The sequence below is a fragment of the Neofelis nebulosa genome, chromosome 4 (genome assembly GCF_028018385.1).
Source record: "Neofelis nebulosa isolate mNeoNeb1 chromosome 4, mNeoNeb1.pri, whole genome shotgun sequence".
NCBI lineage: Eukaryota > Metazoa > Chordata > Mammalia > Carnivora > Felidae > Neofelis > Neofelis nebulosa.
The window spans coordinates 18,663,268-18,690,172 of NC_080785.1; the positions used below are offsets into that span (position 1 = coordinate 18,663,268).

At 41.9% G+C, this 26,905-nt stretch overlaps 1 protein-coding gene and 2 long non-coding RNA genes across 7 annotated transcripts in view; 1 reads left to right on the forward strand and 2 right to left on the reverse strand.

Moving 5' to 3' along the window:
• Positions 1–11,154, forward strand: part of CNOT4 (CCR4-NOT transcription complex subunit 4) — a 148,262-nt gene extending 137,108 nt beyond the window's left edge. For 3 of the 5 annotated variants that reach the window (XM_058724182.1, XM_058724183.1, XM_058724184.1), the window contains 2 exons: positions 8,820–9,032; positions 9,742–11,154. In XM_058724182.1, the coding sequence (XP_058580165.1) occupies positions 8,820–9,032; positions 9,742–10,043 (515 nt within the window). In that variant the 3' untranslated portion in view covers positions 10,044–11,154. The remainder of the gene's footprint in view (positions 1–8,819; positions 9,033–9,741) is intronic. The other 2 variants (XM_058724185.1, XM_058724186.1) reach the window with 1 other exon arrangement.
• On the reverse strand, positions 7,264–9,742 carry LOC131508948 (uncharacterized). Its single transcript, XR_009260227.1, has 2 exons — positions 9,388–9,742; positions 7,264–7,745 (listed from the first exon to the last, which is right to left on the reverse strand). It is a non-coding gene; the product is annotated as an uncharacterized LOC131508948 (long non-coding RNA).
• On the reverse strand, positions 10,212–11,398 carry LOC131508947 (uncharacterized). The gene is made up of 2 exons (XR_009260226.1): positions 11,310–11,398; positions 10,212–10,291 (listed from the first exon to the last, which is right to left on the reverse strand). It is a non-coding gene; the product is annotated as an uncharacterized LOC131508947 (long non-coding RNA).
• Between the last annotated feature and the right edge of the window lie 15,507 nt (positions 11,399–26,905).

The window sequence follows — 26,905 nt, forward strand, 5'->3', positions numbered from 1 at the left end:
AAAGCTGTCTTCTCCAAAAACCTGGAAGCAAATGTTCAGGGCTCTTCTGTTAGGAAACATTAAATACCTGTTGAGGTCCAGGTTCAGGAACTGTTCACTATATGCAAAGAGGGTTAAATCAAGCCCCCTTTCCTGGAGGAGCTCGTAGTGAATTAGAAGAAAGCCAGTACATAAACAAGTAATTGCAATGTACTGTGGTGATCGCAGAAATAGCCAGGATGCCTGCCATCCAGGAACTCAAGTCTAGTTATTCTCTTTTCTTGTTTCTGTAAATCCTAAAATTACGTCACAGACTCTTAGGCTTGTGTTACGTTCACAATAGCCAACTGGTTCTTTGATGGTCAGGAAGTCAGTTTTACTAGGATTATTTTCTTCTAGCAGATTCAGATCTCGGACGTGTTAGGGTAGTTTACACACCCCCATGTCTGTATAGTTTTGTCATTTGTCTTGGCGAAACCATATTCTAATGATCACTATACCCTCTCCTGGATGATAAGCCCTCTTGATCATCCTTGGGTCTCTTCACTGTGCTTCGTTCTTGGTGCTCAGTTTTGTGTTCACTTGACTGCTTTTCTTTACGCTTCCAATTTTCAGATTTTATAGATTTCTTATACTTGATTTCTGTCCCTCCCCATCCCTTAGCTCTGTTGCTTGTATGTCCTAGTTCACGTTCCATCTAATCCAGGCTGTAATGCTTCCAAGAATGTATTTATCTTTTGCATTAACTTTTAAGTGTATTTTTTTTCTCATTCTCTATATAGCTTTCTATATAGACATCTTTCCGTAAGTATTTTTCCGTTTTTTACAAACAGATTCTTCTCCCTTCGATCCTTCCTAAGACAAACATCTGGATTTTTTTTGGTTCTCTTTAAATCATCCGATTCTCCCCTAAAACAGAGTTTCAGAACATACTAGTAGAGAAAAAGTTACGTACACATTGTGTAAAACACATCTACTTGTAGTTCGAAATGCTTCTACTGTATTTTAGATCAGCTGCTCCTGCTACTCTCTGTTCTGTATGAATGCCCAGTCCTCTTCACTAGCAGCTTCTGTTGCCCTGAGCTTTTCGGCTCACCACCGTTTATCCTGCACTCAGAATGGCACAATAGTCCATTTTCTTCTTTATGCCCACAGGACTTTGTTCATACCAGAAGAGCATTTATTGTCATCCGAGCAACCCTTATTTAATCTTGGTGCATTGGATTTTAAAAAGTGCACGTGCCAGTGCACACACATCTCAAGCACTATTGAAAACATGTCATCATAGTGGCTCCTTTCCCTCAGTTTACATGCACAGAAGCCTTTTGGCCCCCCAAACCTAGCTGATTCCTGCTTTCAGAAAGATCTGCATCTATTTGGAGAGAATGATTTGATTCATAGCATTCTACAGATAGGAATTAAACAAGCTTTCTAGGGGAAAGTGAATTTTCAGCTCTTCTCAAGTTTGGTCTTTGATTCAGCAGATATCTTGAAGCACATCAGGTTTCTAAGACACTGAGCAACATGATGAAGCGTGTATAAAATGTGCCCTTACGGGCCCTGCAGTAGACTTGAGAGGTGTGAGTACACGTAAGGGTGAACAGCAGCCACATTGGTGTCACAGCACAGTTTGCTGCCCAGTGAGTGTGATCCAGCCCGCGAGTGCTGTTCTCGAATGGTCTGAGCGGAAGAGAAAAGACTTAAACTTTTGGAAGATTGAGTAAAAATTAATTGAAGAGATCGGGAAAGCATTCTAGACCAGGAGAAAGGCACAAAGTAAAAGCAGAGTCCGGGAAGCCCAGGCCATCTTTAGCTGGCCCTCTCCTGTGTGTGTTATTTCTGCTTCCTTCTATTAGTAGTAATAAATTTTGGTTTTTGTATTATTACTTTTTTCAGGTTCTTCTGCCCTCAAGTTTTTTTCTTTTGAGTTCTTAGAATTTTTTCACTTAGTTTAATCTCTACCTTCAAATCTATTAAATCCTTTAGTTTTTTGTGCCCCAGAAAATCCACTCTGCAGTACTGGTCTGCCTTGCTTTATAATAAGCATAATCCTAGAAATTTGAGTGGCAGTTCTTTTTGTTTAAGTAGAATAGTATTTTTTCATAAACCTGAAAGAATTTATTCACAAAATAGTCATTTTCCCTGCAAATCTTAGTTAATAAATTGAAATGATTTCTGTGGCTCACCTAAAAAGTACAGCATGCCGATATGATAAAGCTCTCTTTCATGTTCTGGGAGGAGAAATTTTGTAGGCTCTTTAAAGTTTGGTTTAACACATAGGGCAAGCATAAGTCATTTATATTTGAGTTGCTTAGAGATATGTCGAAGCTGGAGAAAGTTTAGGCTTTCTTAAAATCATGTACTGATGGAGACGCATTCCAAAACTGACAGGAAATAATATACGTAACAGGGTGAGGTGGGAGGGCTATAGAGAGGGGTAGAGTGCCTGAGATGGAGTGACTGTGTGTGTCCTTCTAAAAATGCATGAACATTTGAGAATCCAACTGGCAAGGAGTAACCACAGTGGGAACTGGATTTCAAATGTACAATCGCTTGTACCACGAAAACTTTGTTTCACTAAGTAACCTAGCCACTGGAGGGAGCCTTTGACTTTAAACTATAGCGGACAGCAGTAAAAGAAAGGAAGATAAAAGCTTTTAGGAAAACAAGATCAGGTTGCCAATTGAGGCTTTGAGGAGTAACCAAAAGCTTTAAATAAAGCTGAAAAACTGAAGAGCAAAATAAACTGATGGGCATATTTGGGACTCTCAATGACTATTGCCCAGTTGGGGTGGGTTTGACCACTGATAGAAATTTAACTTGAAATTCAAGAGGTCTCTCGCCCTAGGGGTTGCAGGTAAGAATGGAGTAGCCTAAGGCCAAATATGCGGAGAGGCAGGCCTCCAAGAGGAGACAGAAAATCCTGACCTGGTGGTCCAGATTGTAGTAGAGGAAACAAATACTTGGGATGGCCTTTTGTTTTCAGGTTCCCTTGTGTGTTTTATCTTCTCATGTTGTCATTAGACACAGATCTTCTGTCTTCATGCTTAGCAGCAGGTACTGGTTTTCAAATGCAATCTTACATGGCACCCTAATATGTGAGATAGATAAAAGCAAGATGGGGAGATGGGGGGAGGACAGGTCGTCCTGGTCCCCTGTCCCCTCGACTTTCTCCACAGGGGCTCCTGAGATGGTTTTGCAGGCCGAAACCAATTTGGAAACCATTCTTCGGGGTGAAGATTTTATGCAAACTTGAAAAACTCATTTGCTTGCCACCAGTGACAACTTACAAAGAGCAGATTTGCCCACAGTTTTGCTATCTGTAGCAAAGTTTTCAATTCATAATGATGAACACATTGCAGTGAAACTGAGGAACAGAAAGGAAAGAAACCCACTCAGCCACTATAATGCTGGGTGTTCTTGCCTAAGCTGTTAATCTTTTCCTGCTTTATGATTTTCTGTGAAAGATCTGATGTCAGAATACAGCTTAGTTTTATTTCATAATATGCTCGACCCTCAAATAACACAGGGGTTAGAGGCACTGACCCCCCGTGCAGTTGAAAATCTGTGTATAACTTCAGACTCCCCGTCCCCAGACTCAGCTATTAATAGCCTCCTGTTGACCAGAAGCTTTACCAATAACACAGTCGATTAACACATATCTTGTTTGTTATATGTATTATCTATTGCTTTCTTACAGTAAAGCAAACTAGAGAAAATAAAATGTTATTAAGGAAATCCTAAGGAAGAGAAAATATATTTAATAGTGCTCTACTGAAAAAAAGTCCACATGTAAGTGAACCCGTGTGGGGTCAGGGTCAACCATGTAGCCATTGCTTATAAAACATGTCTCTTCTGTACATCCTAGTTAATGGTTGGACTAGTCTGGAGTTATGTAAAAATACCAAAGATGCTTTCGACCTGTTGTGGATGTTTCAGGCTCGGGGTGTCTATGTAGTAACAAAAACAGCTCCACGCGTGCATGACTGCCCTTGTTCTTTCCCCCTAGACATTTCCATAAGTGTGCCTCACTGGCCTCTCTTTTTACTGAACTTGAGAGCATTTAATGGTCACGTACAACCCTGTGACATTTCTTCTGTTGCTCTTCCGGTGATGTTGAACTTTTCCCGTATTTGCATTGTCTCACTGTCTAGACTTTAAACTCCTTGAGAACAAGAGACAAGAGTTTTAAGTTGTTTGTTCTCCTTGCATACCGTACGCCGTCAGTAAATAGTTGCTTTGACTTCCATCTTGGCAGTCTTAACACATACATGTTATAATCTTTGTTGTTGCCCCAAACTGGATTTGTCAACTTGCTTCGTGTGCTGTGATCAACTTGTTAGGGACTGGGTGTTAGGTAATCAGCAAGCTGGCTGAATTTTAAACATAATTTCTTCTTTCTGGTGTTCTGATCCACGGAAACAGTATACTGATACTCCTCACATCATGGCATATGAGAATGTAGTATGTGGCATCTTGAAGGTACTTTAAATTGTGTGTCTTTGAGTTCTATACTGAAAAATAAAACTACTGCAAACAATTTGAACTGCTTTCCTGCCCTCAAATTATTTAGTCCTGTAAATAGTGTTTTGTTGTACGTATTTGAAAATTATAATTAGTTTTTTTAATATTATAAAACATTTAAATGTTGTCAGCCATCCTTTAAAAATGTACAATTCTTCCCGGAGTAAATACTACAACTAATTAAATACAAGTCAGATAGTATCATTTCTAATATAAAATATGTTCACTAACTTGATTTTCATTGTACTTTCCTTGTGGAAAGTTTAAGGTACCTTCCCGTATCTCGACCTTGCAGTGTTTTGGTGAGAAGGCTTATCAGCTCAGTCGACTGACTACACAGTCCCTCTGTGGAGATGCTGGGTGTTATCCCTACGTTCTCGGAGGAGACTGTTTGCACAGAGCCAGTTTCTGGCAAGTGAGGAGTCCTCTGCCTTGTCTTTTTGGAAAGTTTACTGTCTATTCAGTATTGAGTACTAATAAAAAATAGTTGCTAGGCAAGTAATAGATGGGCTTCAGATTGCTTTCCCTTCTCTCATTTTGTCCCTACAAGAAACTAGGGCAGATATTATTCCTACTTATGAAATAGAGTCCTGGGATATTAAGATACTTATATGCCCAAGGTTGTATTAATTACCATGTAGAGCTGATAAATACAATCAGTCCATCTGCAGTCTTCAGCCCAGTATTGTTTTCCATTAGATCTACTGAGTTGTACATACTAAATTGCACCCCAGTGTGAAGTCCTGTATCAATAAACAGAAATGAAGTTGCATCAAGTTGAGTCCACTGGTCAAAGTTCTGGTACTATTTTAAAGGGAAATATGTATTGAGTGGGATTTTTTCAGAGCCCTAGAAACTAAGGAACCAACTTCCTTTGTGTCATTGGTTCTCAACCAGGGACCATTTTGTTCCCCTAGGAGTCATTTGGCAATATTTGGAGATACTTTTGGTTGGCAGAACTGGGATGTATGGGCTCCTAGCATCTGGTGGGTAGAGGCCAGAGATGCTGCTATACATCCTGTAATGCATAGAACGACCCTGCTTAACAATTATGTAGTCCAAAATGTCTGTGGTGTTGAGGTGAATAACCCCTGCTATTGTATATTGCAAAGAATGGATTACCAGAGGCCCTTGTTGCCAGAACCAATTGGAATCCAAGGCAGGGAGGGAGCAGGTTGGGGAAGGAGGTGATTTCAAGTATGGCTGGACTGAGAGAGCTATTTTGATGAAGTTAGGCTTTAGTTAATTTCCCGTCCCTTGCCTGTTCTTTATGCCAACACTTGGCATAGCAACAGGGGAGAAAGCTGAAGAATATTTCTCTTCTAAGCTACTTGGGAGTCAGTGGTCCCATTCCAAGAGCTAAAGATGTCAGTCCGCTTCCCTGTGACACTTTGCAGCTTCACTGTGAACCAGTCGTGCATGCCGTCCAGGTCCTGAGATCCCTAGATACATGACTTTGTTTTTTGGCAAGATTGTAAGAATTATAAACTAGCTTATTTATTTCTCATGGTATCTTATAATCATAGTTCACCTGGGATGATATGAGTTTCTTACTGTTTCTATATCATGTGGCAAATGTGAGTTTCTTTGGCCAACAGAGAGTTGACCCTTAAACATGTTACTTGGCGTTAGGGGCACCAAACCCCTGCATGGTTAAAAATCCACGTGTAACTTTTGACTCCCCAAAACTTTACTAATAGCCTGCTGTTTACCAGGATGCTTTACCAATAACATAAACAGACAACACATATTTTGTATGTTATATGTATTATATACCGTATTCTTATAATAAACTAAGCTAAAGAAAATGTTATTAAGAAAATCCTAAGGAAAAGAAAAATACATTTATAGGACTGTACTGTATTTATCCGAAAAAAGAATTGCATGTAAGTGGACCCATGCAGCTCAAATCTGTGTTGTTCAAGGGTCCGCTGTACTCTTGCCTGATTTCATTAGTCTAAAATCAGGGAAACATGTTTTTTAAAGTAGACTTTATTTTTTGGAGCATTTTAAGTTTACAGCAAAACTGAATGGAAAATGCAAAGTTCCTGTGGGTCCCCTGCCCGTGAACAAATGTCTTTTGACTGGATTGCAATACTAATTTTCAAATAAACTTTATATAAATGCAAATATTATTCTGTTAATGCCAAGTTAGGGGTTCCTTGGTTCCACTTCTCACTAAATCTAAAGCAAAAGTAAGGAGAAAATTGGTATTAACTGAGTCATGGGTATTTTCTTTTTCTCTATTCAGTGGGAAAGAGGGTCTCAAATCATCTCTACAGTCTTCTTTTAATTGACTTTAGCTACCTAGGTCAAGAGCATTAGTCTTCCTCGGAATTTTTCCACGTGGTTATACATCATCTTTTTATATCAGGGGGATTTTATTTCCCTCCTAGGAAGCCTTCCTTGTTTAGAGTTCCGTTTCTGGTTAATTGAAAACCATTTTCAGTTATTCCGTCTGACGATTTGATCACTTTAAAGGTTAGAATGTGCCATAGTCAGCAAACCTTCCTGTACTGGAGAGTATTTTAGAACTTTGTTGCTTTGTTACTGTGAATTGCCTCATGCAGTTGGGAGTCAGGGTGAAAATGACTATTGCATTGTTGATTAGAAATCCCTCCCACCCCCAGCCTAGCTGCAAAGTCTACTCTGTTTATTCAGCCAAAATATTTCTCTATCCTGCTACTCATGGCCAGTGGATATACTATATCCACTTATTGCTGTGTTTCGATTGTGCCTTTTTTAAGTCATGGGTCTTACAGATCCATTAAAAAAGGCAATTAATAGTCTATACGGTGTAGATCAAGAGAGAGAGAGAGCTTGGTGTTATTAAGAAAAAACAACTTGGGGTCTGGGTTCAAGTCTTTATTAGTTATGTGACGTTGAGCAAATTATTCTGGAGTGTGTTCATCTGTTAAATGGAGATTATTGTCCCCGTTCCGCCTACCTCACAACACGAGGGCCAAATGAAACAATAAATAAGTGTGAGAGAGCCTTGTAAATTGTACAGCTCGGTGCACGTGTAAAGATGCAAACAGGAGGCGCCTTAGGAAACTGCCTTGATTGTGAAATGAAAGTAGGTTTGAAGAATTTCTTTTCCCTTGTCTTGACTTGTCTGAATGGCATAAATTGCCTTTTCTTCATCTTAGTAATTCAGGGATGACTTTTGTTGGGTTTGGTTGTAGTTTGTTTGTTTTTTTTCTTTGTATTAATAAGGCCAGTAGGGTTAAATGCTTCACTTGCTGAAACATGATACATAGAACAGTAAATTGGTGCAAAGCAAAAGTATAAAAAGACAATTCTACATTCACCAAATAGCACAGACCACCTGCTAGAATCTCATCATCATCAGTGGTGATTGCTTACCAATTCTCTGCTCTTCTCAAAAACCTCAGTTGGTAGTTTGACCTACATTCCTGTTTTCAATAAAACCATTACCCTACCACCTACACTTCACCCATTCCCCTCCAACCGATGAGTTACCGTATGTGGATTCTGGATGGTCGTAGATCAAGTTTAGTTACGACTTATCAAAAGCCTTTTTACATTGATGTGTCTTGTCAAGGATGACACTATTCATAAGTAGAACCAGAGAACTGACTGTAGGACTCCAGGACTTGAGTTTTAAATGATCGGTAGAACTGTTGGAATAGGGCAGGCAGGCTGTGCTGGAAATTATCCCATCTGAAAGGTAGCTAGCTTAGCCCCTGCCTACTCGGCCTTTATGACTAATGGAAAAATGCTCTTTTCAAATTCAAAAGCCTATTCATTACTGCCTTTCTCCTCTGAAATGCATTACCAGTTTTATCATCAGGAAGAACTTAATTATTTTTCCTTTTCTATTGGCTTATGTTTATTCTTCATAAAAATGACTTTTCTTCCACTTAACGGGCTCAGAAATAAGCTCCTATATTGAACTTTGCAGGCTTGATAGCATAAATCAGCTCAGCTGGCCAAATGCCTCACTACCTGAAACTTCATAACGTGGCTGAAACTAAATTGTGCTCTGGAGCATTGAGTCTTTAAACCGGCTTAGTGATTTACAAACGCAAAATGGTGAAGAGCCTCTAAGAAGGACAAGACGCTCCCTCTCCTGATCCTTGAGCAAGTTCTTCCTCACTTATTTCAGGGGCTCTGAGCTCACGAAAGAAATCCTAACCCAAGTTTATCTTGCTAGGAAAATCCATCTTAAATGCTCAGTAAAGAAAGAATAATTCTTCTCCCGCTTAACCACGAAAGAACAACATCTGTTTCTAACGTCAGCTTTTTATTTTTTTTTTTTTTATCTTTCATTTTTTTGTTGGTAAATCTCCCAGACAACAGCAGTTCTGTAGAGAGTTTAAATATGAAGGAATGGCAGGACGGGCTAAGGGCACTTCTACCCAACATTAACATCAACTTTGGTGGACTGCCCAATTCTTCCTCCCCCTCCAACGCCAACCACACTGCACCAACGTCCAACCCCGCCACCACCGACAGCCTGAGTTGGGACAGCCCTGGCAGCTGGACAGACCCAGCCATCATCACAGGTAACTTTCTCGCTCCTTCGGCTCCACTGACTGCCATCCATTTGGTTTTTAGCACAGATTAAACGCAGACAGAGGTCTCTTCAACATCGGCTTCTTTCCACAAAGCCACACGCGTGGGGTGGCCTGTGTCGTTCTCTGGGGTCCTGCAGTCTCGGTTAGCTGTGTTGGCCTCGTTGTATCAAAAGGCATTTGGTGCCTCGGTTGCTTCTCTGGGTGTAAGTGGTGCTAACGTCTGGCAGCACGTGCGCATGTTTCAAGTCTCAAAGAACAGAAGTGTCTGACTTACCCTTTTAAAGGAACATACTCCACTTTTGAAAATAAAGCTCTCTATTATAAGGCTATCTTGTTTACGTACCCCTGTTAGAGAAGGCGAAGCGCGATTGGGAGATGATGGCATACAATTCTGGGGGCTACTTTCCGCAGCTCTGCCTCTGTGACAGTGGGGGACGATGTCTATGCCGCTGAAGAAGAGGCATGGGTTTCTCTAGCAATGAATCATGGTCCTTGTGGGCGGAGGATTCAAAAGACCATAAGATTAAAAAGGTCTCCTCTGGAAGGAGTTTAAGATTTGTAAGTTTTGTTTCTTTTTGGATAAACTAATCACCTGAGACATTTTTTGTTTGTTTGTTTGTTTGTTTGTTCGATGGGTTTCTTACTCCTGTTTCACAAACTCACCATTTCCCCCCTTGTTTTTCTGTTCTCTCCTTAGGTATTCCAGCAACTTCAGGAAACAGTTTAGACTCTCTTCAAGATGACAATCCTCCACACTGGCTAAAATCCCTTCAGGCCCTCACAGAGATGGACGGCCCCAGTGCTGCTCCATCGCAGACCCACCACAGCGCCCCCTTCAGCACACAGATCCCTCTGCACAGAGCCAGTTGGAACCCCTACCCTCCTCCTTCAAACCCTTCCAGCTTCCACTCCCCACCCCCAGGCTTTCAGACAGCCTTCAGACCCCCCAGCAAAACCCCCACAGATTTACTACAGAGTTCAACACTGGACCGCCATTAGGGAAAGAGGAGAAACCATTAGAAAACGCAGGATTTGTCCCGCCCTGTTTTCTCCCTCTCGGCCCACACCCACAGCTCCCTTCTCATTCTTACGTTCTGAAGAATCCAGTTCCCGATCAACTTTTTTTTTTCTCCTCACCCCCAGATGCAATGCGATCACAGGGTCATTACCATCTCTTTTTTTTTAATTGTAAAAGTTTCTGTTGATCCAGCATTTGAGTGACACTGTTGAATGTTTCCTAAAAATGCCTTTTTAAGGAGGGACAAAAAAAAAAAAGAAATCAAAGGGCAGTCTCAATACTTAGAAAATTACTGTTTGTCTGTTGCGCATAATAATGACATAATCTGCTTAGCAGAAAATGACGATTAATCTTTAGGAAAGGTCAAGTAAATGCATTATCAACTGCAAAAGTTTTGAAAACCAGGTTAATTGAAATGAGATTGCTAAGTGCATGGGAGAAGGCAGTGGTCCTGACATCCATCTTGTATTCAGCTTATCACTATTGCAGGGAAAATGCTTTTAATTTAATTTAATTTTTAATTCTTCTGGCAAGTTGATGGAGAGGACTTGATTGTGTCGTTAAGCAAAAGAACTTATTGGAAGTTGATGGAAAGACAAATTGATCTGTAGCAGTAACTGGCCTATTGCTAAAGAGTTGATAAGGAGGGGAGAAGTGATTTTTTTTTTAAAGGAGAAAAAAATTTTTGGCTTTAGATTTAAAGTAAATTCAAATGTTTTAAAGAAAGAAAGTATTCACAGATTTAATACCTATGCATAACATAAGAGCTGAAATATAAGTGATTTCTTCGGTCTTTCTCCTCTGTCAGAATCTTTTTTTCTTTTCCCTTAAAATTCGCCTGACTGGGGCACTCTGAGATAGCACTGCTCTGGGGCCATCTGATCACCATCAGGAGCAAATCTCTGACCTCCTTGCCTGCAGCTTTTACTTAACCCTGTAGTTTCTGGACGTTTGTGCAGTATTGAAAAGACAGGAGAAAAGAAAACAGAAAACCTGGTTATAACCTGACGCTAAAACTAAAAACAAGGAAATGTACCTCTTTCTTCAGAATTAAAACTAAAATCTTAAATAAAACAGAAAACTTGATGATGACCCTTGGGTTGTTCTTGTTTTTGTTTTTCCATTTTCTTATACGTGAGCTTGAGACATTTTGCAATAGCAGTCGTCAGATGTTTTCGTTGCTCTCCCGTCGTCAATAATAGGAAAAATGGTACAGAAGAAGAGATTAGAAAAAGAATTCATCTTACCGTCGGTCTTTGCCATCTTTGAACATCAGCCCATCTTGTCCTCAAGACTTCCTCTCCCGGTGGCTTTCGGTAGAAGATAACTTCCCTGTGCTATTGTACTATACGGGCCAGACCTCAACCGAGAAGACTCGTGAGCCAGGCAGGAGCAGATGGGCTGATGATGTGCCGAGACGGTGGTTGGCTTGAGAGGCCTGGAGGGAGGAAGAGCCATTGTGCTGTGCAAGTAGCAGTTCCTTGTGTGAGCGCCATGATAGGAAAGAGATTGGGAGAACGCTGATGTAGACATCCCACAGACACCTCTTCTGTGACCAACCCATTCCAGGGAATACCCAACAATGGGGAGAGGGTCACATCGCTGACTAGCAGAGGGTGGGGGACAGAATGAAATGCTCCCTCCCAGGTTCTTAAGAATCTGCGTGGTTTGCATTTCCTGGCTTGGACTACATTGACAAGTCCAAAGATGGAGTTTGGGGATTTTCAGCACATGATTCATTAACGGAATCTTTGTCAAATGAATTAAGTAGGTCTTGTAAGTCATGCATTTCACATTGATTTCTTTTTCTTGCCTATACTTTGTACTTCAATTTGCTACCAAAAACCTAAATAAATAAATAAATATGTAAATAAGCAAAAAACACAAAAACACACACACAAAAACAATTTCCACACAGTTTTTGAAAAATGAACAGGATAATTTCAAGCATCACCACAAAAACAGATGTTGACCAGATGAGTAGTAAATTGCTTTTTTTTTTTTCTTGAATCAAGATGTTACTCTGTTAGAGGACTAGAAACTGCAGACTCTCTATGTCCTGTGAACTTTGCTTCGGTCTCCTGAGTGATAGACCAACACACGGATACTATTCAGGTAGCAGTGAATTGTGATCAAGGCTTTTGGGGGAGGAGGGCTTGGATATTCCTATTCCTGAGAGAGGGGTATATCAATACAAATGTTGCTTTTTCTGTAAAAGAAGAGACATTCTACCTTGCAATCTGTGCTGTGATTGATTGTATGTATGTTCAATGTATAGTCTTATACGTGAGACTATAAAACTTATTTAAAGAGTAATAAATAAAAGCCTGTGTGCCTCCCACCCAAATCAAACGTAAAACCAGCAATATCTTGAGGACTCCTCTGGCCCTCTCCAGTTATACTTCCGTATCTTTTTTCACCATCCGCAAGTAACTATTCTGTTGATTTTTGTGTTAATCTTTATTTTCTTTGGAGTCTTGCCACTGACGTGTGGATCCCTGAAGAATACATTGTTTGGGTTTTAAGAGCTGAGTAGTAAACCAAAATCTAGCTAGCTGTGTAAGAATAGGGCAGTACGGTCACTATTACATCAAGGCTTTAAGGAGAATAGATAAACTAAACATTCTCTGGGTCATAGTCTGGCTTTAGCTTCACTGATAACTTATAAAAGCCAGTTCTGGGGAAGACTGTGCAAGTTCACAAATGAATCCTGGAAAACAGGGTCCACTGTGGGCAAGGTGTCCGGCAGGGCTGTTTGGGGACTCCAGTCCTGGATGCCTGGCAGAGACGTGGTCTGGAGAAGTAGTCTGCTGTCTCTTTTCTGTGTCTAAGCTCACCATGGCTTCCCTCCAGTCCTCTGAAGGAGCCAAAGTGTAACCCGTGGGATGGGGTGTTTAACATAGGCTGATCAATTCACCCTCCAGGGCATGGTGGAGAGAGCAGAAATTTTATTAGGTTTGGTCAAAATCAGATAAGTACGAAAAAGAACCTGAACCAAACTGACTTAGGCAGGCTTTTGGTATAAGAGCAGTGGGAGTCTTGGTGTCACCAACCCTCAGGATGTCTCTCCTGGGTCAGATCTGGTGCACAGCTGCCGTTCCTGGCATTTCCTTTCACCGCTCTCCTTTCGTGCGTGTTTCCCCACCCCATATTCCTCCTATATGTTATATCCTAGTTTTGTGGTTTTTTTTTTTTAATTCTCCAATTTTGTTGGAGTGACATTCTCCACTAACTTCTTGAGAAAGGTGTGTGGGAGATAAACGGTAGTAATTTGCGTACCTGGAAGGGAAATACTCTCAGTTGATAGTTTGATGGATATAGGATTCTAAATTATGACATTTTTTCTTTTAGAAATTTTTTTTTAATGTTAGAGAGAGAGAGCTCAAGCAGGCGAGGGGCAGAGAGAGAGGGAGACACAGAATCTGAAGCAGGCTCCGGGCTCTGAGCTGTCAGCACAGAGCCCAATGTGGGGCTTGAACCCATAAACTGTGAGATCATGACCTGCATTGAAATCGGATGCTTAACCAACTGAACTACACAGGCACCCATGGAATTTTAAAGGCATTAGTCTACTGTCTTGTTTCCAGTATTGCATATTGATCCTTTATGTGTAATCTTTTTTTGTCCCTCTGTGGGAACTTACAAAAACTATCTTTAGTGTTCTGGAATTTCTCAATGATGTTCCTTTGTATGACTCAATTTTAATTCATTGTGTTGCACACAATTGGGTACACGGTAGATTTTTAAGACCTGGTGACTCCTGTCCTTCAGTTCTGGGAAATTTTCTTGACTTATTTCACTAGCAAGTTTCTTGCTATTATTTTCTCTGTTCTCCCCTTTTAGAAATCCTGTCTTTCAAATATCAGGCCTTCTGGATTTTCCTTTTGCTTTTCTTTTTTCCAATTTTCCATCTGTGTCTTTGCTCTTCTTTCTAGGAAGTTTTATTTTAGTGTTATTGTTTATATTTGTAGTTTTATTCTCCTTAGGTTGTTTCTGTTTCTCTAAGTTGGTTTTATCTGTTTGCTTTGATCTCTTTCATATTAAAGACTTCTCAGATCCTTGATCACCCGCTTGTGAATAAGACCATAAAAAGCTGATAGAAAGGTTTGGAAGGATGAAGCTTTGCTAGCTTTGAACTTCACTATTGGAAGATGTAGATGGGCTCTGTGTTGGGGAACCCCTAGTGTCAATGTCTTTAGGCCTTTTCTTTGGGGCTGGTCTGTTCTGTAGAGACGAATTGTAAGATGGCTGGCTTACAGGGTAAGGGTCTGACTGCCAGAACTATACTGGTAGTCTCTGTATTCGTTATGCATCTATTTACTTAATCCCTGTCTTGAGGTCTTTCCTCTCTGGGGATTAAGTCTGCAGACATCTGCCCACTTAGGAGACATGTGGTTGCACCATGGTGTTGAGTGGGGAATGAAAGTAGGGAACTAACTTCTTACCATAGTCTTCTCAGTAGTCTTTATTTAAAAAAAAGAAAAAAAATTAATGTTTATTTTTGAGAGAGAGCGTGAACGAGGGAGAGGCAGCGAGAGAGGAAGACACAAAATCCAAAGAAGGCTCCAGACTCCGGGCTGTCAGCACAGAGCCCGCACGGGGCTGGAACCAACGAACTGTGAGATCATGACCTGAGCCGAAGTTGGATGCTTAACTGACTGAGCCACCCAGGCGCCTCTCAGTAGCCTTTATTTTGTCTGCACCCAGCACATTTTATCCTTGGTTCCAGGGGTACCTGGCACTGTCGGCTTCTGTGTTCTTGAAGATTCTGTGGTGGAAAGTGGTTGGGATCTCAGCTTTCCCCACTGCTGGCTTGAGCTTTGTCAAAGCAGCTGAGTTCACTCAACCGTCTACTTTGTAGGTTGTCCGTTTTGTTCTGTTGTCTCCTCTCCTGTTCTCATATTTTTTTCTGTATTCTAATTTCAGTAGACCTTTAGGAAGAAATGAAGTTAAATATGTAGGTTTAATCTACATATTCACCTGCCCACACACTTGTTTTGTTTACCTTCAAGTGGTTTCTCTCTTTTAAACATCCTTTTTCCAGTGAAGCTCTTTTGGTTTATAGTCAATAGTTTACTTTCCAAAAGTTCATCATACAGGGGATTACTGAGATGGTTAAAATTTTAGTCTGAATGTCAAAAGGCAAGTTTTACCGCAGCTTGAGGGGGACAGTGTTGCAAGTCATGGATGTAGGTCATTTTCTGGGCGACAGTGAATGAGGATGATTCTACAAATTGCAGCGGAGAAACGGATACCCTATCCTTAACTGTACACGAATTGTACTTTGTGAGTAGGTAATACATGTCAACAATGTCTTTCCACAAGGATTTTATCCTTTAGAGGGTGAAAATCATTATTCAATTGGGGGTAACCCAAATAAGTTGGGAAAGAACATTAATATTGGCTCAGATGTGAAGGGCACAACTGATAAGGAAGAATTGGCCAATTCCCATTTGATCCGTCCGTGCGGGAAACTGAGCATAGTAGGCCGATGTGTGTAAGTAGAGTGGCACCTCCTTCCACAGCATCCCTTCATAATCGCAGGAAGTAGGTGTACAAGAGCAATAGAAACTAGGCTAAATAGAATTTGTGTGGGGGGAGCTGGGTGATTTAAAAACTCTAAGGCTTATAAATAAGAGCATTTAAAGAGAAATAATGATCTGCAGCCTTCTTACTTTCGCCTTCACTATTTGTAAGACTAAAATACTGTGATTAAAATGCCATGCCTATTACATACAATCTAGAAGATTCTTTTTAAATTTTGTTCCAGGAGCATGAATTCCTCAGCTTTTATCAGTCTCTATAATATGCAAAAAGCAGATAAATAAGCCCAAAGAAGTTGGGTTTTTGTCCTGGGTCACAGATTTAATAGCAGAGCTAGGACTAGTTATCACCCATTCTCAATCACATTTATCCATGACATGGGTCATACTCCTTTTCTGTCTCAAAAGTTTCAAGTGCTTTGCCAAATTTCTTGCTTATATTTATAGAATTACTGCGATAAGGGTGAGATTATCTGTTTCTCCTTTCTTTTAGCTAAGTAGTGGTGGGAGAAAAAGGTTTGAAGAGATACCCTTTGTCCCAAATCAGAGGGTAAGCCAAAGGTTGGTTGGGAAATAGAACCCTCAGGGACTTCTTGACTGTTTTGTGCTTATACTGAGTTTTATTTACAATAAATTAGACTACCAAGTTAACCAGTATCTTCTGGATCTTTCTACAGATAAGGAACAAGGACAAAGTTATTGTCTTCAGGTGTTTGAAGGACAGTTACATAGGAAGGAAATAGGATGCAAATGCAAGCGGAAGGAAAACGTGAAAAGGAGAGCTGGGTTTAATTTAGCCTAACACCTTTTTTCAAACATACACGGTGGGCCAGGCGTAATGCCAGGTCCTTCAGGACGTACAAAGAGAAAATGATCTCTACTCTCATAATCTGGAAAAGTGTGGATAGTCAACTCTAAAACAAGACTGAATGTGAGTGTCAGAGGTACAAAATGTCAAAGCGGCTCAAACTGTTGAGAGCTGTAGATTAGCTGAGACTTGGGGAGGGAGGGATACAGTCTGAGCGAAGAAAGGCTTTGTGATGAGATTGCATAGGATATGTTTGGGGATTGCATCTCAGTTTGGAAGAGACCTGGGGTTTGTGCAGGGGGCTTGTGAGAGAGAAATCCTGAGGGTGCATTGGGCACTGCTTTTGTTGCAAGTGAACCTTGACGATTTCTATTTCGGGGGAGAGATGTGATAGGATTGTGCTTTATAAATATACAGCCCTATATGGAGATGGTTAAGATGGGAGAGATGCTGGAGTTTCTTTTGGTTAATGGAAGAACCCAAAGGACCTAGAGTTTGGCCCCAGAGGGGCCATTGATGACTCCCTGAAATCGTCTGCAAAATATAGTCTGTGCATATGTATTTTATCAAAACAAAAAAGATCCATGATACAATAAAAAGTCTGGCCAATAAACTAGAGAAATAGTCCAGCTAAAGGTTATTGGTTGATAAGGGGGTTGTGAATGGAAAGAAGGAGAAAGAATTCAGGAAGGATTTCTGAAACTTGAATCTTGGCAAGTTACTGGATGCAGTTAAAGGATAAAAGAAAAATAATTTCAGAAGCTTCTTAGGTTTCACCTAGATCCTCCACCAGACTGTAAGCTTTTTGAGAGCAGGGAACGCATCTGCTTGTTAAATAACCCTTCAGGCCCCAGCTCTTAACCAAGCGCGCGGCACATAGTAGCTATCCTCTCGCAGTAACTATTTACCTGGATGAGAGTGAAATATAGTATGGCTATGGTTGTGAGCCAGATAACTGGAAATAAATGTATTGCACTTAAAAGAAAAGTGGATTCATGAAAAGGAACTAGTTTAAAAAGAAGGTGGTTCTTATTTTTGGATTTGTTGAGTTTGAGGTTTTAGCAAGTCGTCCAGGTGGAGGTGTCCAGGAAATGGTTGGAAATTTGAGTGGGACTTAGAGGAAAGGCCAGAGGTAGAAATATAATTTGGAGTCCTCTTGATAGGGGAGAGACTGAGATAGATATACTGGGAAAAAGAGAGATGAGTGGTGTGGAACAAAGGAAAACAGTATATATTGTCAGTGTAGGACCTTTTCTAGGCAAGAATTATTCAAAATGGCATTCTCTATCAGGGTTTCATCAGGAAACCAGGGATTCCACACCCACTGGAAAGGCAGGGAAAGGAAAAGTCAGGAGGATCTCTGCTGGCTTTCAGGAGACCTGGAAGTTGCAGGAGTCAGAAAAGCCTTCACCAAAGAGCTCTAGGCTGCTTGCAACACCAACTTGGTGATTCTCAGGAGGTCTCTGGGAAGCAGCTACCAAAAACCCACATTTGTCGATGGCCACCTACCTGTCCATAGCTGTCGCCTCTAGAAGTGAAGCCACTTCTCTCACCTTTCACATTTTACCTACGTGCCTCTTATCAGCAGGATCTAACCTGGGATCCTGATGGAAGGGATCAGAACTGTGATGCAGAGGAGAGGGGTGCAGGGTGTGGGGCTAATGATTAACTGTCAACACTCAAACTGGCTCCTATGGTTTTGCAGCATCTAGAATGGGTCATGTCACCTCCTGGTCAATACTTTCTAAGAGCTCCCCCACCTCCAGTACGTTCATAATGAAATTAAGTTTTGCTAGTGTGGCACCCAGGGCCCCCTCCCCTAACAGACAGAATGGTATTCTCTATTTCATGAGACTATGCACCTGTTCCTTGCATATCTGGAATGCACACACCATTCATATATATATACCTCATATATGCCTTATATATGCCTTCATCAATGAAGGGATGATTCTTTTTGTTTACACATACACAGGGCTAAGCATACTACCTGACCTTCAATATGAGTAAATGAGGGAAGGAAGGAAGGAAATTTTGGAGGCTAGGGTGGTATTAAATTTTATTGGCAGGAGATCAGTAATAATCTTCAAGGGCCTGGCTTTAATCCAGTGGAGGTACTAAAAAAATTTTTATAAAAGCCAATTGCAATAGGTTGAAGAATGAAGTATGACTAGGAATTAAAGAATTGGAAATAATGTACTGCAAAGAAGTTTGATAAAGGGATACTGGCAACATAGCTTGAGAGGCACACACAGAGGAGGAGAGGCTCCTTCCCGCCCCAAAGGAAGTCAGGTTGGGGTCATGAGCCCGTTAGAAGTCAGAGAAGACAAACTATTTGAAAAAGCAAATTTGAATAAGATGACAATTGAACAGAATCAAGAGCACAAGTGGAGGTTTACTCTTAGGAAGAGGCATGCTTTTCCTTCCAAGCTAGTAGCAAATAAGAGATAGGATTTTGAGGTAAAGACCAGAAATGTTAAGGGAATCCATTCTTAGGGATTATGGGTTATGCTCCGTAGTATGAGGAAGCCAGGCCCAGAATGGGGATTTGGAGCTTGAGAACGTACTAAGGCACAGCTACCATTTTGGTAAAAGTATAGATAAAAAGAATGGTAAACAAGTAGCAAGGGTCTAGGTGAGGTTGGCATATATCTGAAATGGACCCAATCGGAATGATTTGATGTTGCCCAGAAGGCTTATCAGTGTGGGAGTAAAAGAAAGGAAAGGAGGTGGTGCAGATCACCAGAAATAGACATGGCAGAAAATCTGGGGGACTTTGGGAGGGGTAAAGTTATCAAAGTGCTTACCATAAGGTTTGGGCCCATAGAAGGCCAACAGAAGAGGATGTTCTTAAACCACACCTCAGTCTCCCGGGAGACAGAGCCATGTGAAGGAACAGCTCACCAACTAAGAAGTTGGACCCCTCTGTGATCCCTAAACTTTCTTCCAAAATTCAGGATTTTATGATTCTTTTGGGATTACTGACAAAAGCCAGAATTCAAAATTAAGGGTAAAACTTAACAGAATGTACACAGAAGAAGTCTTTTATAAAATTCGCAATACCCAAATTCCATAGATGGAGTTTCTTCCAGGGACATCTGTATTTTCTTGTCAATAATACCCGTATCACTTTTTTAGAATTCTAAACACTTATTGAACACAGAGGTACTAGGCTGTGACATGTTTTAGTGATACAGTTGAGAATAAAACAGATGTGGCTCTTTTCTTAGAGCTCGTATTTGAATGATAGAGATAACCATTAAGCAAACAGTCCAGCAGTGACTACACGGTCATATCAAAAATACAGAAGTACATGGTTATAACCTTAGGATAAGGAAAACATTTGTAAGAGAAACTCAAAATACAAGACCCAAGAGGCAAAATATTAATCAATTTACTAAACCTAAATTTTATAGACACTTTAAGACAAAACACCATAAACAAAACTAGATCAGCAACGGACTGGGAGAAAATACTTGCAAGCTATGCATTAAAAACCTTAAATAACCTCAAGAGTCCCAGGCTCTCGCTAAGAGGCCCCAGACAGGAAACAGCAGAAGTGTTACTGCTTACTTCCTCTGGGGAAGGACCACAGCACCCATGCCGGCCTATGTCTTCATCTCGGCATCAAGTCCATTGTACGCAGATGGCTGTGAGGCTCAAAGGAAATACAGTAAATGAGAGCACTTTGAAACTGATGTGCACTACAAGTACACGGAATGACTGTTGTAATTGCTGCAAAATGCTCTCTTCTCATGAAACACCACTGTCAAGCTTTAGACTGGTGGCTGCCAGTATGGGCTTAAACTTTTAGCTGTCTGGATTTCCTTAGTGTCAGGCAAGGAGTCCCTGGGCAATACCCACAGGCCGCACTGTACTCTGGATGTCACTCCCCCTGGGAATGGCACCCACAGTGTCCCTTCAAGAAGACCTGTAGTTCAAGTGGCTTCCAGGTTTGAATTCTGCTACCAACGGCCCTGGGGGATGCACTGGGTCTGATTACCTCAGACGATCAGGATGACAACTTTGAGTAATTACCCTTATTATGTTTGACGCATAGAGAGCTAATCGTAACCAGATGTTGTGGTAACAACTGTTATCCCCGCTTTTCATTTCTGCGGAGGATGCTCCTATACGGTATGTGGCAGGGTTGGTAAAGTGTATTTTGGAATCCTGTATCTCAGAAGTCTTTTACAGACCACCTAATGTGTCCTTATGTATCATTTTAACACGGTACAGATGGATAAATATTTTGTTTATTCATTCCTTGAACAAACATTTATTGAATACCCACCGGTGAGATTACCAAGGATGAAAAGACATGTTCCCGACCACCAAGGAGATCACAAGCTCGAAAGGGGAGACTGACGTCAATATTTCGTAAAGCTTTTTGATTGAAAAATAGAAGACATCACGAAAAGCACATAAATCCTAGATCTGCAAAGTGATGTAGTAACATGGTGGAGGGAAGGTTTAGTTCAGCTATGGAGGATCAGGGCCAACTTCACAGGGGAAGAAAAATGGAAGCTGGGCTTCAAAGGATGAGTGGAGTTTGCTAGGTGAAGGCCAGGGATTTGAGAGAGGGCACAGAGGATGGAGAGGACAGGGCAGGCCAAGCAGGGAGGTGGCAGGTGCAGGAGAGTGAGAAAGACATGGAGGGGCTTACCAGGTAGTGGGGTGTGGTTGGGGTATTGTTGGAGGAGGAGCAGGAGGTAACCCGGGAAGGTAGGTTGTGGCCATATTTCAAAAGGCCTTGACCCCCAAGTTGAGGACTGTAGGCTTTTCCTTGTAGTCAGCATGTCTTACAAATTTTTTTTAACTGATTACATTTTTTAAATTCAAGTTAGTTACTGTAAAGGGTTGTCATGCCTTCAGGAGTAGAACCCAGTGTTTCAACTCTTACATATGACACCCAGTGCTCATGCCAACAAATGTCCTCCTTAATGCCTGTCACCCACTTAGCTCATCCCCCAACCCAACACCCCTCCAGCAGCCCTCAGTTTGTTCTCTCTATTTAAGAGTCTTTTATGGTTTTGATTGTACTCGACAAATGAGTTGTGGGAGAAGAAAAACTAGAAATAGGGAAACCAGTTAAGAAGCTATTGAGAATAATCCAGACACAGAAGGACCAATACTATAAGATTCCAATTCTATGAGGTACTAAAAATAGTCAAATCCATAGAGAGAGAAAGAATAGCGAGGAGAAGAGCAAATTAGGAGTTTCTATTTAATGAGTACAGAGTTTCAGGTTTAGGGATTAAGGATGATGGAAAGGCTCCGAGTTGGTTTGGACAATGAACGTACTTAATGCCACTGAACTGTTCACTCAAAAAGGGGTAAAACAGTAAATTTCATGTTATGTGCATTTTTACCACAACAAAAAGCAAAGCTATTGCTGTCGTCCCAGTGAGAAAGTGCACACAAGTCTGAATTGAGATAATGAAGATCAGAGAAAAAGAGTAACTCTTTTTTTCTTTTTTTCCTTTTCAGTCAGAGTAACTTTAATTCAAGCAACGTTTCTGAGAGATAACTGGCAGGACTTATGTCTGAAGGAAGAGGTCGAGTAAGAGAAGGGGGCAGAAATGACAGAGGTCTTTGATGGAGATAACTGCGTATATGTTTGTTCAGGAGGAAGAGAATGAGGACTTTGATTTTGGGGGGTGTACTGTGCGGTGAAAAAGTAGGTGTATGTACACGTACACACACACACACACACACACACACACACACACACACACGTGGAGCTCAAGTAAGAGGACAGGGGTAGAGATAACAATTTAGGGATTGTCAGCGTGCAGGTAGTATGGAAATGAAATCATTTAGGGAAGCGTCGGGGGTGGGGGAGCCTTTAATGAAACCTTGGAGAATACCAGCTAGTAAGAATGAGAGGAAATTGAGAAGAAAAGAGTGTCCTGGTCAATTATGTCAAATGCTATGGGGGCCAGTTAGGATGAAGACAATGCAAGTGGTAGAGTTGGAAATTAGGAGGTCAGAGGGAGCCTCTCCAGAGGGAGGGAAGTGATATCATCGTCGTGGGTGAAGAAGTGAATGGGAAGTGAGGAAATGGAGGTAGTTAGTGGGGACGAATTTTTTTTTTGAATATGAGATTCTTCATCTCTTTTGCACCAGAAATTTTATTATTTATTATTATTTTATTTTATTTTAAAGAGAGAGAGAGGGCATGAGCCAGGGAGAGGGGCAGAGGGAGAGAGAGAGAGAGAGGGAGGGAGAGAGAGAGAATCTCAGCCTCCATGCTCAGCATGGAGCTGATGTGGGGCTCGATCCCACGACCCTGGGATCATGACCTGAGCTGAAATGGAGAATCAGACACTCAACCAACTGAGCCACCCAGGCACCCCCCAGAAGGTTTATTATTAATCTTCATTCTTTTTAAAAAAATTTTTTTTTTATGTTTATTCATTTTTGAAAGATAGAGACAGAGCACAAGCAGGGGAGGGGCGGAGAGGAAGGGGGACACAGAATCTGAAGCAGGCTCCAGGCTCTGAGCTGTCAGTACCAGAGCCCGACGCGGGGCTCGAACTCACGAACCGTGAGATCATGACCTGAGCCAAAGCTGGACGCTCAACCGACTGAGCCACCCAGGCGCCCCATTAATCCTCATTCTTAATCTGTTTATGTGCTTACTCTTCAATTCAAGTCCAATGTCACCTGTTTGCCACTGGTTGACACTGTCTTCAGTGAAACCTTCTAACTCTGTGACACCCTCAGCCTCTCTTCTCTGTCTTAAACTGAAGATAGAAAACACCAAAACCTCTTTTGTGATTACAAATGATACCGTGTAGATGGCTCCTATTTCGGTGGGAAACTGGGCCTTGTAGAGTCTCTAGAGAATCTTTGTGTCTTCAGAGAATCTCTTCAACAACATAATGATTCACTCCTCTTTGTAGATGAGGATGATTTTCTTGATTCTGAAACGTAAGGACTTAAACTTATGTATCCAGCGCTCATGATGCACATTGTTGACATGTGATAAGCTGGGTGTTAGAAAACCCGGATCCTACTTCTGTTTGTCTCTAGCCATCTGCGTGGTGCTGAATAAATCCTACTTCTGTTTGCCTCTAACCACCTGCGTGGTGCTGAATAAATCCTACTTCTGTTTGCCTCTAACCACCTGCGTGGTGCTGAATAAGTTAGGTCATTTTGCTCTTCTGGATCACAGGTTGCTCATCTATAAAATGAGCGGTTTAGATGAAGGGATTTTGAAAATTCTTCCCTGTTCTGATACATTCCCACTCAGTTACCTTTGTGACTATGGCACCTATTTGCCAGGTGATTGGCCAGGGCCAGGGGGGCCGTGTACAACTGGGGAAGACGGAAAAACTACTGGTCTTTATTGGGACTTGGTTTTTATGACTCACTGTCACCAGGTATCACTTAGTCCCCTTCCCTGTTGGGCTCCAAGACCTCATGACTTCCATGGTTTCTGGCTTCCCTGGCCGAATCTACTAAGCCCTTCTCCCAAGCTGGCTTCTTAGGGCCATGGACCTGGTTGATGGTTTTCTTTTAGGCCAAGAGCTGATCTGCAAACTCTGGGGCAGAGCAGGTGGGAAGAGGACATGGGGCCAAAAAGCTCTAATGAAGTGAGTTGAGATTCTCCCGTTGCCCCAGTATGGACCGTGTTCCTTCCCGTGTGATCCGTGCGCCCACATTCAAGTCACACGTGAGGCCAGACTGGCTGAGGTGCTGGTGGATTCCAGGTACAAGCACCTAAAAATAGTGGATATGGGGCTGAACTTATCCATAAGTTAATGAAGAAACCTGCCAGTGATGACGAGGAAGCTGGCACATTTCCCGTTCAGATCAACAGTTCTGGATGAGCCAGCACATGTTTGTTGGTGGGGCTGAGCTCAGTCTCGGGCTGCCAGTAAAGCTCCCTGGAGCAGGCTTCTTGTCAGACATTCAGAAAAATTCACTTGTCGCTGGTGCATGTGCTCTCAGATGAGATGACTCTTCCATGGAAGACTGTGGGGGATTTCCACGTAGGTGCCCGGTATCACGCCCGGTTTATGCCAGGCCTTCTGGTTTTGATTTAGCCAAAGTTGCCTGAGGTTTCCTTTCACGTCTGGTCCTTGCTGGTGTATGCTGGTCATTGTTAGGTTTTACATCAACAGAGGGAAGGGCGGTAGCCTTCTCGATGCGCTGATAGTAGGAAAAAGGCAAAATGTGGGGCAAGGGGCTAGCAAAAATGTGGGGGCAAGAAACTGGTTCTGAATGCCGGAAAGAACAACCCTCCAGTACTGCAGGGAACATATTTCTGGGGAGAAAACCCTGAGTGATTCCGTTCATGGAGCATCCCAAATGATTTCAGTAAAGTCACTCGATAGTCCCTGCTGTCCCCGAGTTGGAATACAGATCTGTTTCATCGTCTGTTGGTGAGGTCTGCAGTGGAGTGAAGCGACCTCCTTATGTCTATGCCAAGAAACTGTGGGGGAAGAAAGTGTGTCGTCAAGTGTAACATCAACTAACCTGCCATCCACTGGGACCATGACACGGTTTCACCCCGCAGAACCATCCTTTGAATTGTAACCGCTTCCATGGGGACACAGAGTGGGGGGTCCAATGGAGAGAGCAGGCCTTTAACCTGAGCTTCCATGGGGACACAGAGTGGCGGGTCCAATGGAGAGAGCAGGCCTTTAACCTGAGCCCTTGGCCCCTCCATGCCTCCAGTTCTTCCATTTCACAGCCTCCCTCCTTCAGGAAGCCCTCCCTGGCTGCAAGAGACCCAAGCATTTATAAATGCAACTCTCTCCTAGGACATCTGGCTTTGTCTCCTCTGGGACTCATTTTTGTCAGATTCCAGTCACCTCTTTTATTCACTAATGTGTTAAATGGCCTAACTGGGATCCCGGAGCGGTCACTGGTCTGGGAACACGTTTTAAGCTAATTATTGGAGGCTTAGTGACAGTTCTCGGAGCCAGGTTCATCACCTTTCAGTGTTCAGAAGCAGGGGCTCTGTTGCATTAAAACCACTGACTTTTTGGGGCACCTAGGTGGCTCAGTCGGTTAAGCAGCCCACTTCGGCTCAGGTCATGATCTCCCAGTTTGTGAGTTCGAGCCCCACGTCGGGCTCTGTGCTGACAGCTCAGAGCCTAGAGCCTGCTTCAGATTCTGTGTCTCCCCCTCTCTGCCCCTCCCCTGCTCACACTCTGTCTCTCTCTCTTTCTCTCAAAAACAAAAAATAAATAAATAATAAACACTTTTAAAACCTTACTTTTAAAAAAAATTATTTATTCAAGTTCAAGTAACTTAACATACAGTGTAGTAGTGTTGGTTTCAGGAATAGAACCCACTGATTCATCACTTACATATAACACCTAGTGTTCAGCCCAACAAGTGCCCTCTTTAATATCCATCATCCATTTAGCCCTTTCCCACCTCCCCTTCAGCAACTCTCCATTTTTTCTCTGTGCTTAAGAGTCTCTTGTGGTTTGCCTCCCTCACTGTTTTTACCTTATTTTTCCTCCCCTCCCCCTATGTTCATCTGTTGAGTTTCTCAAATCCCACACAGGAGTGACATCATAGGATCTTTGTCTTTCTCTGACTTATTTCACTTAGTGAAATACACTCTAGTTCCATCCATGTTGTTGCAAATGGCAAGATTTCATTCTTTTTGATCGCTGAGTAGTATTCTATTGTGTGTGTGTGTGTGTGTGTGTGTGTGTGTGTGTGTGTGTGTGTGTGTATACCACATCTTCTTTATCCATTCATCAGTCGATGGACATTTGGGCTCTTTCCATAATTTGGCTATTGTTTATAGCACTGCTATAAACATTGGGGAGCTTGTGCCCCTTCCAATCAGCATTTTTGTATCCTTTGGATAAATACCTACTAGTGCCATTGCTGGGTTGTAGGGTAGTTCTAATTTTAATTTTTTTGAGGAACCTCCATTCCAGCTTGCATTCCCACCAACAGTGCTAAAGGGGTCCCCTTTCTCTGCATCCTCGCCAACATCTGTTGTTACCTGAGTTGTTAATTGTAGCCATTCTGAAAGGTGTGCGGGGGTACACCGTTGTGGTTTTGGTTTGTATTTCGCTGGTGATGAGTGATAATGAGCATCTTCTCATGTGTCTGTTAGCCATCTGGATGTCCTCTTTGGAAAAGTGTTTATTCACCTCTTCTGCCTATTTCTTCGCTGGATTATTTGTTTTGGGGGTGTTGACTTTGATAAGTTCTTATAGATTTTGGATACTAGCCCTTTATCTGATATGCCATTTGCAAATGGCTTCTCCCGTCAGTTGCCTTTTAGTTTTGTTGATTGTTTCCTTCACCGTGCAAAAGCTTTTTATCTTGATGAGGTCCCAAAAGTTCAGGTTTGCTTTTATTTCCCTTGCCTCCGAAGACGTGTCTAGGAAGAAGTTGCTGTGGCCGAGGTCAAAAAGGTTGCTGCCTGTTTTCTCCTGTAAGGTTTTGATGGTTTCCCGTCTCATATTTAGGTCTTTCATCCATTTTGATTTTATTTTTGTGGATGGTG